Here is a 14,964-nt window from a genome sequence, read left to right as displayed (position 1 = left end):
TCTTCTAAATTCCTCACATTTTGCTTTTCATAAAATAGCTTTTAAGAAACATTAAGCAGGAGTTATTTAAAATTATTCTACTTCTTCCACACTCCGCCCAGGACATCATATGTAAATTTTAATAGTACATGTTGCGATTTGTTTTATTTTAGACACTCTCTTTGCTCCTCCTCCTCATCTTCTTTCTTTTCATTTTTTTTTTTTTTTTTTTTTTTTTGAAAAATTGCTGTTGTGCTGTCGCATAAATTAGTCACAATAGAAAAACAAGTGGAAGTAATAAAAGACAAAAAGGACGACTTTTAGGAAAATTCAACGATGAATGCGAAATTCTTGCTGCATAATCTGATCTCAAAGTTAAACATGACAAGAGTTGAGAAAAAGGAACGAGATGTTGAAAACCATTTGGAAAATGTCAGATAATTTACACAAAACACGAAAAATGGTTTAATTTTTAGTGTTAATTTGTTGAGAGTTGAAGAAAAAAAAGAGTTTAAATTCTTAATATCTTATATAAAGACTTACGATTTGAATAAAATTGCTTGATAAATATGTTACATACCTGAAAAGAAATTAAAATAAAAATTTTTATTTAGAAAAGGTAATCTTAAAGTTGATTTAAAAATTTTAAAAACCACAACCACGCCCCTTTGTAAGATTGAATAAAAGGGAAATGGTTTGTTTGGAAGTTTAATTTTTTTAAAAAATGAAGTAATTTCTTAATCTTTTAATACTTTTTTTCTTTTACATCTAATCCTTTTGTAATTCTAATACATTTATTGTCTAATGTATCTTCCACCATTAATATATACCAGAATAAACCTCAGCTGTAGCTTAACCTAAATATTGTTAAATTCTCATTTAGTTGTCAAAAAACATGATGTCCTTTAGTGTCATCTTTTTTAGCATTTTTGTTCTTTTTTTATAAAAAACTCTAAGCAAAATAAATTAATTTTTTATTTGAAATTATACTAAAAAACAGGGATAGTGATACAAAGTACAAAAAAAAAAAAAAACAATTTGAATTTTAATAAATATTAATCTACATCCTTAATATAAAAAAACACATACAACAAAAAACAGCAATGAGAAAATGTAAAAAATTGCAAATAAAAAAGAGCTTATGGGAAACAACAGTGAAAAAATAAAACATAATTGATAACAATACATCAATCAATGTCATGTAACACAAGAAACATTTATTTAGTCATTCAGTCACTCAGTCATTCAAATATTCATACGTTCAGCTCAGCTAGAGAGTGGAACCCAGCCCTGAGCCAACAACCCAGTCAATTTCTTTGTCTTTTTTAAACAGTTATGCTTAAGACTAAATTGCCATTTATAGCTAAAAAAAATATTGTTAAAAAAGGATGTCTTTCTTTTTTATATGTTTACTCTTCTGCTACAATAATGAAATAATAATTTTATTAAAATCATAACATAAAACGAATATAGAGAACATTTTTGTATATAAAACAATCTGTGCGTCTTTCACTCTACCTCCCTACCACTGACCACCACAATTCTCCAAGGAGGAAACTTCGTATCAAGCCATAATTTATTGTTGCCAATCTCCAATGTCTCCATGAACATTTCTGATTTTTCTTCACCCTGATCTAACCGTTAACATAAAACTGCATGTGCAGAAAATTACGAGGGTTATGTGAGAAAATTTTCAAGCTACAAAAGTTTCTGACTTCTTTTAAAACTGAACTGCAACTATAAGCGGACCTAGAACTGAACTAGAACTGAACTAGAACTGAACTAGAACTGAACTAGAACTGAACTAGAACTGAACTAGAACTGAACTAGAACTGAACTAGAACTGAACTAGAACTGAACTAGAACTGAACTAGATCTGAACTAGGACTGAACTAGAACTGAACTAGAACTGAACCAAAACTGAACTAAAACTGAACTAGAACTGAACTAGAACTGAACTAGAACTGAACTAGAACTGAACTGAACTAGAACTGAACTAGAACTGAACTAGAACTGAACTAGAACTGAACTAGAACTGAACTAGAACCGAACTAGAACTGAACTAGAACTGAACTAGAACTGAACTAGAACTGAACTAGAACTGAACTAGAACTGAACTAGAACTGAACTAGAACTGAACTAGAACTGAACTGAACTAGAACTAGAACTAGAACTGAACTAGAACTAGAACTGAACTAGAACTAGAACTGAACTAGAACTGAACTAGAACTGAACTAGAACTGAACTAGAACTGAACTAGAATTGAACTAGAACTGAACTAGAACTGAACTAGAACTGAACTAGAATTAAACTAGAACTGAACTAGAACTGAACTAGAACTGAACTACAACTGAACTACAACTGAACTACAACTGAACTAGAACTGAACTAGAACTGAACTAGAACTGAACTAGAACTGAACTAGAACTGAACTGAACTAGAACTGAACTAGAACTGAACTAGAACTGAACTAGAACTGAACTAGAACTGAACTAGAACTGAACTAGAACTGAACTAGAACTGAACTAGAACTGAACTAGAACTGAACTAGAACTGAACTAGAACTGAACTAGAACTGAACTAGAACTGAACTAGAACTGAACTAGAACTGAACTAGAACTGAACTAGAACTGAACTAGAACTGAACTAGAACTGAACTAGAACAGAACTAGAACTAGAACTGAACTAGGACTGAAATAGAACTGAACTAGAACTGAACTAAAACTGAACTAGAACTGAACTAGACTTGAACTACTAGAACTGAACTACAACTGAACTAGAACTGAACTAGAACTGAACTTGAACTGAACTAGAACTGAACTAGAACTGAACTAAAAGTGAACTAGAACTGAACTAGAATTGAAATAGAACTGAACTAGAACTGAACTAAAACTGAACTAGAACTGAACTAGAACTGAACTAGAACTGAACTAGAACTGAACTTAAACTGAACTAGAACCGGTCTTCATACTATCTTCAATCACACCACTCTCGTACAAAATTTATTGCCAATATTTTTATTGTTTCTCAAACCCGAATTGTTACTTTTTTTATAATGTTATAAGCCAGAAGCGTTACAGCAAAGACAATAATATCTATAGAAAAAAATTCTTGGAAATCACAGTTTAAAAGGCAATTAATTTTGCATTAGAAATCATGTCGTTTTAAAATTCTCCCCCCCCACAACAGCTAATATTGATCTATGGATGAGTAAATGGGTTTTTTTTGCACATTTTCCAATGTTGTCTATTCCCGTAGGTATATAAAGGAACAAAAAAAAAACATATATAATTTTTATGGTGAAAAATGTATGCCCAAGAGAATGTATTGCCATACAAAGAGAATACAAAAAGTTTAAAATAATTTCCTTATAACAATTTAATGCCTGCATATTTTTTTGTAACAATTGTAAACTGTTAAGAATTCAGTTATATTTTAAGATATTTATACTTTTTTTTTACTTTAGATTTATCTTTGCAATTTATGTTTACTTTTGCATAAATGATTATATGTTTATAAGTATGTTAAACAGACACAGAAAATATTGTTAAGTACTTTTTAATTCTTTCAAGTTTACATATGTGTGTGTTTGTTTTACTCCCTCTTCTCACATACTCTCGTTGACTTTTTAATGATATTCCAAGAGATGTTGCAGGAAATAGCAGTTTAGGGAAAGATACAAACATTAAATGTGTCAAAATTCCCACCGGCAATTGTCAATTGAATATTTTTTTTAACAGTAAATTGATATTTATGTTGAAAGAAAGAATATTATTTAAAAATTTAAAGCTTAGCTAAATATGTAGGTTTTATGACATTGCAAAGAATGTTGATATTTACGTCAGTAATACCCATTTAGTTAAAAGATACAATTTTCCATTTTATAATTTTAATATTTTGTATTTCGCAAAAAAAGTCTGATTCCCCTAATGGTTCCACACTGCATAGTTCGATTTATTTGTTCTATAGAAATAAACAAATTATAATGATTTGAATATTATTTTTTCTCATTTAACACAATTAATCTTATTAGTGATGCTGGCCAACCTTCACCTGTCGCAAAATATTATAAATAAATTATACAAAAAAAATCTGAAAATTCTACACAAAAATTATAAAGACGGCCGTAGACCGAGCACAAATAGAAAGTGACAAATCAAAGTGTTTAATTAGACATGAGTCGCCTACGTTGTTGCAGCACTGCAGCTACACAAGGGGTGAAAAAATACTAAGACAAATTTTATAAATTAGCAAATGACATGAAACGTCACACATTTTTTTAGGTTTTTTGCAAATATACTTACAAATCAAATAATGAGCAGGGTAAGAACCTTATTTTTATACAAAGCCATTTTATAAAACTTTTAAAACAGTAGAATTCTACAAATAAAGTACGAAAATAATATTTAAATTAAAATTTTTAGAACAAAAATTACACAGAATGTTTTTTTTCTAAAACCACAAAATTTGAAACAGGTGGACTGTGAAATACAAAAACGTAGAAATTATTAGATTTTATACAGAATGTGTGTTTTGTGTTTAACTCGTGCAAAATGCCAATGACACGGATGACTAAATTATTAATGACAAATGTTGTTGCTTGCTACTGACGAAATAGAAAAGAAATATGAAAAAATTATAAACATGTTGTTGTTCTTGTTTAATTTAAATAAAAAATGTATAATTTTAATTGTTGTTTTATTATTAAATAAAATTAGTCACTTAAGGGCATTTGTTTTATGTCATTAGGGATTTAATTTGTATTCTTTCTTATGCTGCGAATCCATTATGTGAATACATATATGAAAATCTCAAAGTCTGTTATAGTTCAGTTCTAGTTCAGTACTAGTTCACTTCTGTTCTAGTTTAATTCCAGTTTAATTCTAGTTCAGTTCTAGTTCAGTACTAGTTCACTTCTGTTCTAGTTCAGTTCTAGTTTAATTCCAGTTCAATTCTAGTTCAGTTCTAATTCAGTCTAGTTCAGTTCTAGTTCAGTTCTAGTTCAGTTCTAGTTCAGTTCTAGTTCAGTTCTAGTTCAGTTCTAGTTCAGTTCTAGTTCAGTTCTAGTTCAGTTCTAGTTCAGTTCTAGTTCAGTTCTAGTTCAGTTCTAGTTCAGTTCTAGTTCAGTTCTAGTTCAGTTCTAGTTCAGTTCTAGTTCAGTTCTAGTTCAGTTCTAGTTCAGTTCTAGTTCAGTTCTAGTTCAGTTCTAGTTCAGTTCTAGTTCAGTTCTAGTTCAGTTCTAGTTCAGTTCTAGTTCAGTTCTAGTTCAGTTCTAGTTCAGTTCTAGTTCAGTTTCTAGTTCAGTTCTAGTTCAGTTCTAGTTCAGTTCTAGTTCAGTTCTAGTTCAGTTCTAGTTCAGTTCTAGTTCAGTTCTAGTTCAGTTCTAGTTCAGTTCTAGTTCAGTTCTAGTTCAGTTCTAGTTCAGTTCTAGTTCAGTTCTAGTTCAGTTCTAGTTCAGTTCTAGTTCAGTTCTAGTTCAGTTCTAGTTCAGTTCTAGTTCAGTTCTAGTTCAGTTCTAGTTCAGTTCTAGTTCAGTTCTAGTTCAGTTCTAGTTCAGTTCTAGTTCAGTTCTAGTTCAGTTCTAGTTCAGTTCTAGTTCAGTTCTAGTTCAGTTCTAGTTCAGTTCTAGTTTCTAGTTCAGTTCTAGTTCAGTTCTAGTTCAGTTCTAGTTCAGTTCTAGTTCAGTTCTAGTTCAGTTCTAGTTCAGTTCTAGTTCAGTTCTAGTTCAGTTCTAGTTCAGTTCTAGTTCAGTTCTAGTTCAGTTCTAGTTCAGTTCTAGTTCAGTTCTAGTTCAGTTCTAGTTCAGTTCTAGTTCAGTTCTAGTTTCAGTCTAGTTCAGTTCTAGTTCAGTTCTAGTTCAGTTCTAGTTCAGTTCAGTTCGTTCTAGTTCAGTTCTAGTTCAGTTCTAGTTCAGTTCTAGTTCAGTTCTAGTTCAGTTTCTAGTTCAGTTCTAGTTCAGTTCTAGTTCAGTTCCTAGTTCAGTTCTAGTTCAGTTCTAGTTCAGTTTCTAGTTCAGTTCTAGTTCAGTTCTAGTTCAGTGCTAGTTCAGTTCTAGAATAAATCATGTCCAATCTAGACTTCGGCTATTGTCTAGCTTATCAACTAGTATAAGGACTAATCTATAGGATAGTATATGATATAGCCTACAGACTAATTTTCGCATATTCGTTTTTTTACTATGACTGAATTGTTTCGAGTTATAGTTATCGTAGAAACGTTTGATATATCTATTGATTTAGGCAAATGCCCATTAGCTATTTGTTAAATTTTATTTAAATAACTTTCTTAAAGCTAAATTTAAATCTATTTTGTTTTTTACTTATTGGAAGCCTGACTTCTACCAAAATCATTAAAAAAACGCTTAAAGTAAAATGAATATTCTTTTAGTTCTGTTAAAAGAGAAAATAATACCTATAAAAAAACGAAAACCAACACCAAAAAGAAGAAAGGAAAAAGCGTTGCTAAAAATGAACTAGAATGTAATACGGATTTTTGTGCATTTGGAGAAAATGTATCAGAAGAAATAACTCAGCACTTATAGCATTTTTGCACGGACATTAAATGAAAATATAACCTAGTTAATAATTGGAAATTTGGAAGCTATAAAAATGTTTAGTTTAAGAATGTCCAAAACTTTTTGTACTCAAGTACAAGTTGGCCGGTGAGCTGTGAAATTTCTAATGAGCTTTAAACGAGTAGTTATTTCCGCGTGATTCCCAGCTTAAATGTTTGCTGGGTTATTTATGAGCACATTTTAGCATTAAATGTTAAGAGTAGAACGCATTATAAAGTAGCCAGCCACAAGCAATAGAATTTATGACCATTAAACTAAAACATGATTTCTTTCATTTCTTTCCTTCTTAAAAAAAGAAACATTCTACTTTACACACATGTTTACATATATTCTCAATCACTCTGTTATTTCCCGGTTGTTCGGGGATACTATCCCAAGCTAGTTATTTTGAATGGCATTTAGCTATGACCGTAAGATGTGATTACTTTGGGTTTCATTAAAGTGTATTTTACCGTCTCGTGGATTTACATGTGGAATTCGAACTCAAGCCCGAAGAATATTCCATAAATGATAAAAAAATTTCTAGGAAAATGTTGTCCATTGAATAGTTGTAAATCTGCTGGGGTTTTTTTTATACGTGTTCCACTCAAATACACACTCATATACATTAAAAGAAAGATGGACATCCTGTTAAATTTATATGTTTGGCTGGTTATACACATACATACATACAGAAAGTATGTACATAACGTTCAAAAACCATTATTTTCTCTGGGTCTTAAAAACCATCAGTCGAAGGAAAAAAAAAAAGAAAAACTACTGATGCATTTTCACGTCATCCAGATTCTTTATGACAGAATATAATACAGATTTTTGTTGTTGCTGCTGGAAATTTTTTCGTCTTTCTTTATTGTTGTTGCTTTATGTGCATTTATTCTGATCGTCCGTCTTTTAGTTTATTCGATATAAGAGCTTATGTATATGTGTGTAAGCGTATTTTATGATAGCGATTTGTGTCTGCGTATGCACAGTGGAGGGAAGAAGAAACGCTTTAGTGGGTTGAAAATTGGCAGCGCTCATCAGGAAATTTTTGCAAAAAATGTATTCCATGTTACTTAAACTGTTAAGAGTTTCCAGGACATACCAATGTTAGAGTTACAGATTTCCATACGTAGGGATTCTGTAGGGCACTATGTGGCCTCAATATTCTTAAAAAAGATATTTTTTTGATAGGCGACACTTTTTTCACACTATCACTTCCCTATTGGTCAAACGACAATGCAATGATTTTTCTGAGTCGCTTGTTTGACATTACCTATTTTGGACCCCTGCGCATTATGGAAATGAATAGGCAGATGTGCTAGCCAGAATGGTATCTGCTATGGATATTTTCACCGCTATTTGATTAGCAACTCCATTAGTATTGAATACTAAGGGGCCAAGCAATTTTTTATGAGAATCGCTCTAGGCAACTTGTAACCCGAAATAGGAAGGATATATCAAAGTGCTGGAACTAATAGCTGAACACTGCGTGACAGACAGACATGCAAGGTTGCAAGAACCTGGTTGCAAGAGGCAACGATGTTCCACTTTATTTGCGAATGTCCTGCTGTAGCAGGGTAATTCTCGCATCGAGAAAATCTGTCGAAAAATTCATGATCATCTTGTGTAAAACAGGGTGAATACAAGAAATTTAAAAATTTCTTATTAATGAGTACAGTTTAAAAATAATCAGAGTCACACTGTTAAAAGCTGGAAGACTATTATATTTTATGTTTTTTTCTCGATTCGAGAAAATTATAGAAACGAGGTACTGGGTCCGGACTCACTGATATCTAACTGCTACATGCTGAATTTAATAGCAAATTAATATACACAGCGATACATCTGACGAGTGGCGTGATTTTGTCAAAATGGAGACCTTATAAATCTACTTGATAGTTTGCGCGTAGTACCTCCAGTAGGAGTGGATGTGATATCTTATGCGAACGACTGTACTATCATGAAGACGGGCCACAATATTGATGAATACTGCGCGTAACCTGCAACTATCACCAAGTCGTCAGCAACACTTTTAACCACCTGGACGAAGAAAGTAAATTTAACCTTCGGAGTCGTGGTCTATGGAGTACAAATTCGGAGCGTGCACCATCCAAAAATCTTGGGGGTCACATTTGACAGCCTATTTACTTATTCAGCTCATGCCACTGCAATCACCCACAAATTGCGCTAACCGGCAGCACTTGGGGTATGGATAAAGAAACCTTATTAGCTACATATTAAACGATTGATCGGTCAGTGTTTAATTATGCTAGTCCACTGTGGTCAGCTTCGCTCAGTGATACCAAATGTTCAAAGCTGGCAAAATGCTGCCCTAAGGAATGTAACCGGCTGCATATAAATAACTTCGGAATATCATTTACACGAGGAAACGAAGGTCCTGCCAGTCAAGGAACATGCCATGTTGACTTCCTGGAAGGTCATGGAGGAGTTATCCCAATTTTAACATCTAACTGTTGGATTCTCCCCCGAGGCATGTCAGGAAGGATATTCGTATGTGCGAGGAGAACAAACGCAATTATGTGCAGGACCCAATAGATAAGTCCTCATATATGGCAAATTTGAACGACATTCATAGAGACGCCGTCATTTCCACGATCGCAGGATAACGCATGAATGTCGTACTTGGTTTGATATAAATGTATTGCTATCTGACCCACTGTTCCTTATGTGTGATTGTTTTTTTCTTGTGTATATAAAAATATTTCGTTTATAAGAAGGAAAGTGTGTGATTTTCATTGAAACATAAATTCCAACAAAAGAAGAAATGTATTGTTCTTTCCAATTCTTCTCTTTTTCATGGTTCTTTTGTTTGAATTATTATTATTATTCCCTTTTCGATCGTTATATTACATCAAAAATATGCATAATTTTTCCATGCTAGACAATTCTGCTCTAAAGATGTATTTTGCTATTTTACTTTTACGAGTTGTTGCAAATAACCAATGAAATAATGTATTGAAAATTGTTTATTTCAAAATCATTGTAATGTGTTTTTTTTTTCTTTTTTTGAAAATACATACAAAAATATAAATAATGCAACTTTGGATCTCTTGAACTTTTTGTTGCAATTTGAATTATTGGTTTGAAAAAGAAATTGTTACAAAAAATTAGTTATAAAGAAATATGCTAAAGGTTTTAGTATTTGTTTCATATATGCTAAAAATACTTAAAATTTTAAAACTATTAAATTTATGAAAAAATAAAAAAATTAATCATAATTAATATTAATCATACGCTAGAGTATACTATTCATAATAAATAAACATTTTCGTACCCTATTCTTTGTTGATAATCAAAATGGTTTTACTAAAAACTGTATCAAGTTCAAGCTTTGTAAAAATGTTGCAACTTTTTTGAATTGCTCATTTTATAAAGTCCTGTATTCATATTTCAATTAAAAAGAAACTATGTATTGTTATTTCCTCACCCTATCTAAATAACAATAAATCTCCTTTCTAAATATGAAAACCAATAATAAAACCACACTCACTAAAACATACAAACAATTAAACACAAATCAATACAACTACAAACAAGTTGTCAATAATACTGGCCGCAAAAGTTCATTTCAAAGACAACAATAACTAACAACACAAAAGCACAAGGGGGAGAAAAAAAGAAATTACTAACTTTATTATTGTGTGCAAGTAGTAGTAGAAGTTGTTTTGACCATTAGTACAACCTGTAAAAGGATTTACAATTTAAAAATCCTATTTCTCACTTTGTATTGTGCTGTAGTTGTTGTTGTTGTTGCTATCGAATGGTTGTTGTTGGTTTAACAAATAAACAATGTTTTGTAGGTTTTACTGTCAACACTCAATACTCATTTGAACTTAAATAGAGTAATTTTTTTGGTTTATTTTCTTTTCAAACCTTTTCGATTTGTACAATTCGAAAATAACTGTTGTTATGGTAGCCAGAGCAACCAATGGGAATTTTTCAGAATTTAAAGATAAAAAACTTTAAACTGAACAAAAATATTGCACAATTAGTTATAAAGTTTTAAAAGAGATTTGAATAAGTCAGTTGGAACTTTTAAAAATGTAATGCACACAACATTTAAAAAATGTATTAATACATATTATTGCTAATTACCGATCTTCTAAAGAAGCGTTATTACTTTCATAATAAATACATAAAAAACTTTAATAAGTTCTCGTAAAACTTTCATGTCATACTAGAACAATTTAGAAATTTCCAAAATGAATGTTTTGAAATCTACGAATTCTGCGAGAAAATTTTTTTGCTTCAGAGTACATTGAATTCAAATCTTGCTAATTTTAGCAGCTTCTTGGCGAAGGCTTATCTGGATTTTTAATTTTGAGCCAGACTATAGACTAGACTATAGACTAGACTATAGACTAGACTATAGACTAGACTATAGACTAGACTATAGACTAGACTATAGACTAGACTATAGACTAGACTATAGACTAGACTATAGACTAGACTAGACTATAGACTAGACTATAGACTATAGTCTAGTCTATATATAGACTATAGACTAGACTATAGTCTAGTCTATAGTCTAGTCTATAGTCTAGTCTATAGTCTAGTCTATAGTCTAGTCTATAGTCTAGTCTATAGTCTAGTCTATAGTCTAGTCTATAGTCTATAGTCTAGTCTATAGTCTAGTCTATAGTCTAGTCTATAGTCTAGTCTATAGTCTAGTCTAGTCTAGTCTATAGTCTAGTCTATAGTCTAGTCTATAGTCTAGTTTATAGTCTAGTCTATAGTCTAGTCTATAGTCTAGTCTATAGTCTAGTCTATAGTCTAGTCTATAGTCTAGTCTATAGTCTAGTCTATAGTCTAGTCTATAGTCTAGTCTATAGTCTAGTCTATAGTCTAGTCTATAGTCTAGTCTAGTCTAGTCTATAGTCTAGTCTATAGTCTAGTCTATGGTCTAGTCTATAGTCTAGTCTATAGTCTAGTCTATGGTCTAGTCTATAGTCTAGTCTATAGTCTATGGTCTAGTCTATAGTCTAGTCTATAGTCTAGTCTATAGTCTAGTTTATAGTCTAGTCTATAGTCTAGTCTATAGTCTAGTCTATAGTCTAGTCTATAGTCTAGTCTATAGTCTAGTCTATAGTCTAGTCTATAGTCTAGTCTATAGTCTAGTCTATAGTCTAGTCTATAGTCTAGTCTATGGTCTAGTCTATAGTCTAGTCTATAGTCTAGTCTATAGTCTAGTCTATAGTCTAGTCTATAGTCTAGTCTATAGTCTAGCTATAGTCTAGTCCTATAGTCTATTCTATAGTCTAGTCTATAGAATCTAGTCCTATAGTCTAGTCTATTAGTCTAGTCTATAAGTCTACGGTCGATAGTCTAGGTCTATATTCTAGTCTATAATCTAGTCTATAGTCTAGTCTAGTCTAGTCTATAGTCCTAGTCCTATAAGTCTACTAGTCGATAGTCGAGTCTAATAGTCCTAGGCTATGTCCTAGTCTATAGTCGCAGTCTATAGTCTAGTCTATAGTCTAGTTCTAGTAGTCTAGTCTATAGTCTAGTCCTATAGTCGTCTAGCGTCTACTAGTCTAGTCTATAGTCTAGTCTATAGTCTAGTCTATAGTCTAGTCTAGAGTCTAGTCCTATAGTCTAGTCTATAGTCTAGTCTATACGTCTAGTCTATTAGTCTAGTCCTATAGTCTAGTCTATAGTCTAGTCTATAGTCTAGTCTATAGTCTAGTCTATAGTCTAGTCTAGTTAGTCTAGTCTATAGTCTAGTCTAGTAGTCTAGTCTATAGTCTAGTCTATAGTCTAGTCTATAGTCTAGTCTATAGTCTAGTCTATAGTCTAGTCTATAGTCTAGTCTATAGTCTAGTCTATAGTCTAGTCTATAGTCTAGTCTATAGTCTAGTCTATAGTCTAGTCTATAGTCTAGTCTATAGTCTAGTCTATAGTCTAGTCTATAGTCTAGTCTATAGTCTAGTCTATAGTCTAGTCTATAGTCTAGTCTATAGTCTAGTCTATAGTCTAGTCTATAGTCTAGTCTATAGTCTAGTCTATAGTCTAGTCTAGTCTAGTCTATAGTCTAGTCTATAGTCTAGTCTATAGTCTAGTCTATAGTCTAGTCTATAGTCTAGTCTATAGTCTAGTCCATAGTCTAGTCTATAGTCTAGTCTATAGTCTAGTCTATAGTCTAGCCTATAATCTAGTCTATAGTCTAGTCTATAGTCTAGTCTATAGTCTAGTCTATAGTCTAGTCTATAGTCTAGTCTATAGTCTAGTCTATAGTCTAGTCTATAGTCTAGTCTATAGTCCAGTCTACAGTCTAGTCTATAGTCTAGTCTATAGTCCAGTCTATAGTCTAGTCTATAGTCCAGTCTATAGTCTAGTCTATAGTCTAGTCTATAGTCTAGTCTATAGTCTAGTCTATAGTCTAGTCTATAGTCTAGTCTATAGTCTAGTCCATATACCGGCGGATAGAGAGGCAGATAAAAAAATCACCACTACACACACACTATTGGCATTTTTTCAATGAAATTGCACTGAAAAAAATATTTGGTTATTTTTAATTTTGAAGATTAAATTGCATTACTGTAAAATGCGAATATTTATAAACAAAATGTAATCAATGTACTTAAGAATGATAATTTCTTCACATAGAAACAACATTTCTAATTAAAATGTACAAAAAAAATATGAAACAAGATGAACTTATTTACTTTCATTGTTATGCATTCTAAAAAATTATTTAGGGTGTACGTTGTTTTTGTAAATTATGCTCTTGCTTTTGCAAGTTGTTTTTGTTTTTTCAAGTTGTGTTTGCAATTTCTTTAACAAAGCGACATCAACCCGCTTTGTTGAATGCTGCCAAGCAACTAAATAAAATATTTGTATTTTTGATGCTCTTGTTTAGAGGTTCGTATGCGATCGTGTTGTGTACATGTAATTTGCCGAATATCTTCGTTGTCAGAACAATACTAGCGCCGACGTCTGGTCTAGTCTATAGTCTAGTCTATAGTCTAGACTATAGTCTAGTCTATAGTCTAGTCTAGTCTATAGTCTAGTCTATAGTCTAGTCTATAGTCTAGTCTATAGTCTAGTCTATAGTCTAGTCTATAGTCTAGTCTATAGTCTAGTCTATAGTCTAGTCTATAGTGTAGTCTATAGTCTAGTCTATAGTCTAGTGTATAGTCTAGTGTATAGTCTAGTTTATAGTCTAGTCTATAGTCTAGTCTATAGTCTAGTCTATAGTATAGTCTATAAGCTAGTCTATAGTCTAGTCTTCAGTTTAGTCTATAGTCTAGTCTTCAGTTTAGTCTATAGTCTAGGCTAGTCTATAGTCTTGTCTATAGTCTAGTCTAGTCTAGTCTAGTCTAGTCTATAGTCTAGTCTATAGTCTAGTCTATAGTCTAGTCTATAGTCTAGTCTATAGTCTAGTCTATAGTCTAGTCTATAGTCTACTCTATAGTCTAGTCCATAGTCTAGTCTATAGTCTAGTCTATAGGCTAGTCTATAGGCTAGTCTATAGGCTAGTCTATAGTCTACTGTATAGTCTAAATCAAGTACGAATGGAGCTCAAATCAAGACCATTTTGGGATTTTAGTACGGATTACTCAATTCTTTTTTTTTAGGAGTTCTTAAAGTTTTCAAAAAACTATATTCCTCACGATTTACCAATATCAGCTGTTTTCATCATAAACTTTTTAACCTTACAATTGCTTATAGTGGCATAATAATCTTACCATAACTTATAAAAGTACTAGTTATTTTTTTATTGTAATGCTAAAAGTAATGTAACATTGCTCCCTTTTAGTTTTCCATCAAATTGTTTATCCCTGATTTGAGTGATTCCAAAATAACCAGCATTGTGGTAGTTAAAAAAAAAAGACAAAATACACAGCAGTCCTAGAGACAAAAGCTAAAATAGAGTGGTTTTTCTAAATTTAAACAAAGTATTCAGTAGAATTTAAAGCACACGTTAATGCCTAAAGTGTATTTACAGTTGTGAATTGTTTTTTCCTACAGCAGTCAGTCAGTTGGTTGGTTGGTTGCTGTTGGCATTATGGTTTTATTATTGTGATTTCTTTTTTAGATTCATGATACCCCATGCTAACCCCACCTAACCCCACCCCTCTGTGCCGGTCCTTTTTTGCATTTGTCGTTAGATGGTAGGCCTTTAGGCATTTCTTGTTTTCAGCACTTGACTTTTACAGTTTTAAATCTGGCCTATTTATTTTAGTATTTTCCCTCTTTTTTTATTTTTGTTGTTTTGTGGAGGCACTAACATTTTCATACATATTGTTTTGTGTGTGAGTTTTTGTTGGGTTTGCTGCTGTATTGTGGTTTCTATTTGATCTATTGTTATATTGTCCAAAGGTTTCTCCATTTCATATTATTGATTGAATGTCCTGTTTATTGACAGTTGTTGTTGTTGTTTTTTTTTTCCTCAGTTATTGGTTGGT

General features: G+C 31.8%; 1 protein-coding gene across 3 annotated transcripts in view; it reads right to left on the bottom strand.

Moving 5' to 3' along the window:
* Positions 1-14,964, bottom strand: part of LOC119616185 (maternal protein pumilio-like) — a 203,768-nt gene that overhangs the window by 39,441 nt on the left and 149,363 nt on the right. The window contains exon 9 of one of the 3 annotated variants that reach the window (XM_037972519.1): positions 228-559. The exons of the other annotated variants lie outside the window; for them this stretch is intronic. Coding sequence (XP_037828447.1) covers positions 491-559 — 69 coding nt within the window. The 3' untranslated portion in view covers positions 228-490. Of the gene's footprint in view, positions 1-227; positions 560-14,964 lie in introns of those variants that run through there. 3 annotated transcript variants of the gene reach the window in all.

This window comes from Lucilia sericata, unplaced genomic scaffold (genome assembly GCF_015586225.1).
Source record: "Lucilia sericata isolate MDLA Ls3-8-SP2 unplaced genomic scaffold, ASM1558622v1 Contig000061F_arrow, whole genome shotgun sequence".
NCBI lineage: Eukaryota > Metazoa > Arthropoda > Insecta > Diptera > Calliphoridae > Lucilia > Lucilia sericata.
The sequence above is the reverse complement of the archived record's forward strand: the minus strand, read 5'-3'. Positions and strand labels throughout refer to the sequence as shown.